General features: G+C 41.4%; 1 protein-coding gene across 1 annotated transcript; it reads right to left on the minus strand.

Annotated features, from left to right (window-relative positions):
- Nucleotides 1-275: 275 nt before the first annotated feature.
- slc25a35 (solute carrier family 25 member 35) lies at nucleotides 276-7,754 on the minus strand. Its single transcript, XM_050040765.1, has 5 exons — nucleotides 7,256-7,754; nucleotides 7,100-7,165; nucleotides 6,868-7,020; nucleotides 5,534-5,668; nucleotides 276-3,910 (listed from the first exon to the last, which is right to left on the minus strand). The coding sequence occupies exons 1-5, from the start codon at nucleotides 7,625-7,627 to the stop codon at nucleotides 3,740-3,742; spliced, it is 897 nt and encodes a 298-aa protein (XP_049896722.1). The 5' UTR covers nucleotides 7,628-7,754; the 3' UTR covers nucleotides 276-3,739.

Below are 7,754 nucleotides of genomic sequence, written 5' to 3' on the forward strand. Positions count from 1 at the left end.
CATCATCTTTCACAAACCTCCCTTTAATTTCAGAATGATTACTCCCTCAGGCTCCTTCATTATATAAACTAACTAACCAGTAACATTTCTGTTTGTAGTCACAGCACCATTTACCTTAACAAAAATGGAGTTATCATAATGGCATGGCTATGGAAATGGCAGTATACCATGTTAAGAATCAGGTGTAATTGTTAATGTTTTTCACACCTGGTTAAAACCTGACTGAGGGGTCCTTCTGGCCAGTAAACGTTCACACAGTCTGGTTTCTAATCTGGTTTTTCTTTTAAGGAGTCATCAGCCAGTTTGGTACTTTCAGTACTTTTTGGTGTCTGAAACATCAGAAATTGTGGTTGGCTTGATGTGAACGAAACAAATGGCACAGGATTTGGCACAAAGTTTATTTGACAGGAATCATTTCTGGTTCGACATGCGTTAAATATCATTTCAAGGATTTTATAATGGTATTGGAAAGACTATTAAAGTCTGCTTGATCCATCTTACTTATGATACTTGTTCTGAAAGTGTATGAAATATACTGTACAGCTAATACTGCTGCTAAGTACCATGTCCTAGCCCACTGGACTACTCATGATAAATCACACGCATTGTTCACGGTACAAACAAGCGTCATTGCAAGTTGCTTGTCAAGTATAAAAACGGCAACGGCAGGAGAGAAAAAACTTCACCATCATAATATAAAATAAACTCCAGTAACATTTGTCTCCTGTGTTATCCTACTCAAGTTAAGAGGACGAATCTGTGTTCTTAAAGCTACTGTACATTTATCACAAGTGTCATGACAAGCACTGCTCGCATGTTGAAAGCTGTTCAGTCACTACTGAAATCACTAATAACTAATAATGTATTATTAAAGTCTCACCAGTTTGCAGAGTGTCCTGCACTTTATGAAGAAAGCATCAAATCTGGCTCACACCTTAGAGAGCAGCGTATTCTAAAATGTCTTTGCAGAGCTCTGCTGTCTGCGGCTGTACAACCAGATTGAACTAAATTTGTGGCTTCAACAAGTGTGTTCAACATGCCGCCAGAACAAAAAGCAATTGTTCCTGTAACCTGAGGTTCAGCTGACCTGAGACATAATAAAAGAAGCATTGTATTAGAAGCTGCAGAAGAGGCTGACACCTGGGATGACAGGTCTGTAACTCAACATCAGTACATGATGTCCCTGAATTTCCCTGTCTGACTGCATTCTCAAGCTACATTGGAAAATTTCCTGTTATAAAAAATGAACCCAGCAGCATACCTTGAATTGTGTGTTCACATCAGTCACCTAGGCTGAGAACGTGTCACTGATTTTCCGTAATTATGTCATATCATATAACTACTAATACTTTATATTACTGCTGTCTGCTACTAAATTCAACATCATGTCTCACTCAGTAAAACTCCAATTTCATAAATCAGCAGTTATAAAAATGTTTAAGGCAGACAAGCGGAGCATCAGCTGGGAAACATCATGACTTTAAATTAAACTAAAATTACAACAGAATTATGTTAAATGTTTGCTGAATGTGTTACTGCCTGTTTATGAGTCATCATAAATCATAAATCATCTTTTAGAGGGAGTAAATGTTTACTGCACACTGGCTCAGGCACTGTTAAACTAACAATATGTAAATGGAGCAAGACAAGCTAATCTCAAACACGCTTGGTTAAAAAGGAACACAGACGCTTTGAGAGGTATGATCACATTATCCAGTCTGAGGTGAGGTGTTTTAGTTCTCATTTGCTCGAGGAAAACAGGTATGTGTACTGTTAGTTAACTGTTACCACTGGAAAACGTTGCCTGTAGCTGCACCCATAATTCACCCAAGTTATCATGTCAATAACATGGATGACTTTAAAGTTTAAAATGTCCATTTCATGGTGCTATTTAGCTAAACTGTACAAAGAACCATGACTCATCATTTTAATACACTGCAACTAGGTAACACTGAGGAAGCTCATGCTGGCCTGGAGAATGTAAATTACAATATGTACATGATGTTAATGTGAACTCCTCTGCTCCCAGCCCAATAACCTGCTGGACATCATATCATCACTTACATCAATGACTTCATACTTTAAGATCTTTTTTTTTTTTTTTTAATTTAAAAAAAAACAAAACAAAAACCTTTATCTTGGATTTAAGTACTTTTCAAAGGCCATGAAAACACACTGATATATGATCAATAAGGGGTTAAAGTTAGTGTCAATAAAAGAACAATCAATACTAATAACGTAATTGTTATAAAATATATTACTACTCAGACAGGAAGGACGTTTCTCAAAACACACACTGTAAGAATTTATATTACACACAGATGGTAATAATGAACTTAAAGTCAACTAACTTTACTTTTTCAGTTTAAAAAGGTTTATACTTCAATCATAATATATAATATAGACAGAGAAAGATTAGCAGAAACAGGTCAATTAACCACCACCTATATGAAAGACATTTTTTTGTACCTGTGTGATGCAAACATGGAACTTATCTCCTTAAGGTGCTCAGAGAGGTGAATCCTCTCAGTGTTTCTGGCTCTATTATCGAGGTGCATTCACAGGTAGATGTAAAACTCAGTTTTATTACAGTTCAGGTCGTTCCTTATCTTCTTTTACTGTTCGTTTACTGGAATTAGCATTATGTAGTCATTGTTGGGGGTTTCATCGTGCACTTTCATTGCACTGTATATTTATTTTGTCAGATAAGCACCTCTAAGTGTGAGCGATGCAGATTAGCTATAGCTACAGGACTTCAATCTTTTCAGTTACATTTGTAGTTTTGTGTATCTGTCCCTATAAAAATAAACATAAATTAAGAAATTGCTAAACTGTGTTTGTACATGTCAGTACGCTGGTCTTTGGTTCAAATCTTACAACTATTAATATGCGAAAAAAATAAGGAACATGGAGGTAGTCTTATCAAGTGGACGTGGAGAGTTATTTTACTGTCACCATGTTAAAATGACATGTTCTCATTTTTGCCATAGAGAAGAAGACCAGATTACCTATGCTGCATTATTTATTAGTCATCAAGGACTTATAAAAATGTAAGACAGGTTCATATTGTGTTGCCATTTCTCTCCCTCCCTGTCATGGGAGTAGACTCACTTTATGCAAATCACTGCAATGACTCATTTTGTTGGTCATCACTACACCCCATGGGTGTAACACAGCAAACATTCATGAAAACGTTGCCTATAACTCCTGTTTTGACACTTTGACTGGACAAACTTTATGCCTTGTTCCCCTACCTCATCACATACGTGTTAACCTGTGTTAACTACACGGAGCAGCTGCCACAATTTGCACCAATCATTTCACATTGGAGTTCCTCATTTTCTAAAACTGTGAGCCACACTTGATGCTTTCTCCAAGTTCAGAGTTGTGTCGAGTGCAGTTTTTACATATCTTTTGGAATGACATAACTGAGGTGTTTAAGAGCTATATAAGAGCCATGATGTTTGACATATACTATACGGTATATGAGGTCTATTGTGTAATCTGTTAAGTTCCTATGTGGGTTTTCATATATGCAGTGTTGACATTTTTGCCTTCTTCCTGACACATTTTGACTGTAATGATGTGTTCTCTTATTGGATTGTAAAATGCTACCTTTGCCCCTTCTGTTCCCACCATCCTTTAACCTCATATCAGTATCCTCATTGGATGAGGATTAATTTAACCTGCGCACTCAGAGCTTAATGAGTTACCCATTCCAGATTCCTTGTCCCTGGTGTTATCTGATCTTCTGGTACACTTTGCGTAGTTCATCCCAGAAGAACAGAGACAGAATGGTGTGTGGGCCCAGCCGGAAATAAGAGGCTCCCAAGCCTTTGTAAAGTCCCAACAGGCCCTCCTTCCTCAGCGTCTTTGTAAAGCAGTCGAGGAATCCTTTGTAAAGCTGACCCTAAATGAGACATGAAAGTCACATGAATGTCTCAGCCGGATGTGATGAGTGTTTGAGCTCTAAAAATCAATTGAACAGATACCAGAGATATGACAAAATCTGGCAACTACATTACCCACAATTCTACTCGACTGCCAACAGTTCGTTCAGAGATTCAGGTGTGTTATGCTAGTAGCAGCTAGCCTTACGAACGTAGCAATGAGGAGTGAGATTTAGAGGTCTGTAAGCTTCTGTCTTCAAAGCCCCAGAGTTTTTCCTTTTAAACTTGTAGTCTTCAGCGCCAACTGAGGGTGACTCAAGTGACATCACTCGAGGCAACTTGAACCCCTTCTGGAGCCAACAAGCTTTTATGCAACTTTTTGTCACATATTTCAGTCCTGACTGACTGACACCGCTGGTTACCGCTGGTAACCGCAAGTAGGGCCGAGCGATAAAACGATAACGATAATTATCAGGATTATAATTTTCCTACAGATGTTTGATAAATGTTGAAAATAACAAACCATGCAAACACCAGATGAGAAGGGCGCAAATGCACCTTAAACACTGGTTGCCAGCTGCAGTTAAACAGCAGAAGAAGACGAGACCAGCCACCAAGGCTTACTGTCACCAAGGGAATTCGGACGGTGACGTAATAACGTTACAACATCACTGACCTGTTGAATTAAGGGTGTATTACAACCAAACCAGAGCTGGTAATTGTTGGAACAGTGGACCAACTAACTAGGTGACTAACAAGACTAACTGAGGCGGTCTGGGTGAGTTTTATTTTGCCTCTGCTGAGTTTGAATCAAGTGTATTTTACAATGAGTTCACGAGGCAATCAAGCGAACATTCTTAGCTCAGTTAAAGACAGAAACTTGACAGTGTACGGTTGTATTTCATTGGGTTTCTCTGAAAATGATTATGTGATTGGACAGAAAAAGCCAAGAGAACTTGTGGAATGTTGCAAACTCACAGGTTTTTGGGGGAAGGGGTGGGGGAGGGTTAGCAATGCATACAAATACCATCATACCGTAAACCTCGCTGACATTTCAGGAAGGTGTAAAGGTATGAAAAAGTACATACTGCCCAACTGCTGTTCCTCTGTTTGACAAGTGTTTGTCATGTTCTAACAATAAAGATAAGTTCAAACCACAGTTAAAGGTATGGGTTATTGAACTTTCACTCAGGAGCAAAAAACAGCCTTTTAACTTGAAAGAAATAATGATTTGACTTTGTTCAGATTAATTATCAGAATTGTCTGATAACAAAATTCTTAACGTGATAACATTTCTGGCCATATCACCCAACCCTAATAGAAGGTACGTTTTAACATCACAGGTTAGACATTTGTTTGACATTACTGGTGTATCAACCTCTGAGGAAAGCAAACACACCATGAGCGACCACTGTTTCAGAAATCCAACACAAGAGCAACTTGTGAATTTGTTTTTAGTGCAGCCAGGAATCTCGGGCAGGAGTGGCGGACCCCGCCAGTTACAATAAACTACCATACAGAGAGACAATTTCAGAATACGAGTACACTGAAAAACTACTGCTGGAAAAAAAGTCAACCATACAGAGTATCAAAAAATGGGATTTGATAAGATGAAACTTATAGGAATGAAACTCTCTCCTCACCTTGCCCAAATGATCCACAGGCTGGTTGTAGAGCCGCGTGCTCACGACATCAAAAGGTGTCATAGCCGCCACCACCACCACGCTGCTGATCATGCCGGCACTCAAAGCCACCAACCAGCTGTCCTTTGGGAACACCTTGGGAAGAAGAAAATAATGCGGTGAGGTTATCAGACCGTAACGATGTGTGAGGCGCAGTACGATAGAAGTGAAAAATGACTGAATGTAGCACACTCTCGACACCAGCACAGGGACATTAGATAAGTATGCTCTATCATCATCATCATCAGGGTACCACCATGTGCGCTGCCACTCCTAATTTTACCTGATCTCCTGAGGAACAGAAGAACTGCTCTAATATTAGAAGTTACACACACACTCTCCAGCAGCTACAGTCAAGACTGTTTTCTATGGGAACGTGATGTTTTACAGCATTAAAGTATCTATAAAACACAACTTCATTACACGTCAAGCTTCATACAGATGGCCAAAAAATACTACACACAACAGTGTCAGTTAAACACTTTTTCCCTCTTTGGAGGACTTATACTTGCACCCTGACTCACCCACCAACCAACGTATCACAGCTCAAGGAAGTGATACGAGGAAACTATAAACCAGAATGTCTGGGTTGTTTTCTTTACTGGAAATGAAATGAATACTGATCAATGACTGTCTTCGCTCTGGCTTTTAGTATGAAAGAGCTTCAGACTGAAGCAGCAACTGACACCCAGTGAACTGGTGCTCCGGTTGTGTAAGCTCCACAGCCAGTGGGGCCAGTAAAAGGTGTCGGATTTCTATTCCAGAGGGCTGCTATGCCTGGAGCTTTGTCACTGCCACAATGACTGCTTATGTAATGTGTGCATAGCTACTGACTACAAATTATCTCCTCTCAAGCTTGTGACTAATGCTTGTTTTCAAGATCAATGAATATGCTATTTTCTCAATTAAGTCCAGACTCTAGATAATAACAGCCAATAGTTCCCATGACAGGTTTCCAGAGCCTGATGTGACGTCTTTGCGCTGCTTGTTCTATCCGTCCAACAGTCCTCAACCCAAAGATGGAGTTTACTATTGTTTGACTCAAAGAAAAGCAGTAAATCTCAACATTTAGAAGCAGGAACCAGCTAATGATAGCAGCTCTACGTGAGTTATGCCAGACCCCACAAACAGATGTTTATTCTTGAACTGTGCGGTCACAAGGAGGAGGCGCAAACATGCTGATAGAATGAGGAAACAACACTCCCCCCTGTCAGCCTGTTTCCCCTCACCACCTCTAATGTTTACATGATTTCAATGTTGAGATTTCTCCTCGGCGAGCGGCAAAATATTCTAACCTGTAAGTCAATCACAAGCTCCTTGGAGGAGGAGAAGGTGGAGAGTTGTGCAGCGGACCCCACGCTGACCCTCGGCACAGCAGCACTGGAGCCCCTCCACAGTCCCAGAATGCCATGCTGTCTGTAGATGGCTGACAGAGCGTGCACCATCCCCTGGCAGGAAGAGGAAGAACAAGTGAGGACAATGTTGATGCCTGTGATTCACACTGAACACCACCTGTTTGGGCTGTACCTGATGTTGATACTGATGCCCAACTGCAATCGAGGAGGTAGCCTGGCTCTGCAGATGAGTCTTCACCTGTCAGTGGAGACAATTTGTGTTTACTTAAGGTGACGGCTCGCCTTGAAACGTCACAGTACACATTACATGAAGTGTGCAGCTACTGACCAAGTACACAGGACTTCCCATCACGGCTCCCACCACTCCAGCCAGAGCCCCTGCTGTGATGGTTTTGGCCGCGTTGACCCTTCCATTAGTGTGGATGTAACCAGAGGACTCAATAATGGCGTACGAGCCGAGCCTGACTCCATTCATACAAAACTGATAGACCAGCCCGGGTACCAGTCCCTTCTGTAAGCCGGCCAGTCCGTCCACTTTCCCGATGGTGTAGAAAGCGTGGAACACGTTGCGGTAGTAAACCTGGTAGGAGCCCCGGCTCTTGAGCTCTCCCTGAAGCTGCATCCGCGTTTTGACCACCTCCAGCGGGTTGGTGAACAGACAGGCTCCGCAGGCCGCCGCTCCGCTCAGCACGAAATCCATGGCGACCGTCCAGACGGAGGGAGGGAGGATGTGTTCAGGCCTGCTGCTGACAGTCCGACCTGTCCTTCATGACAGAGGAGGTTTCAGCGGCGTTTCCTCCTCCCCCATAAACACACACACACACACA

Source organism: Epinephelus moara, chromosome 3 (genome assembly GCF_006386435.1).
Source record: "Epinephelus moara isolate mb chromosome 3, YSFRI_EMoa_1.0, whole genome shotgun sequence".
NCBI classification, from domain to species: Eukaryota; Metazoa; Chordata; class Actinopteri; order Perciformes; family Serranidae; genus Epinephelus; species Epinephelus moara.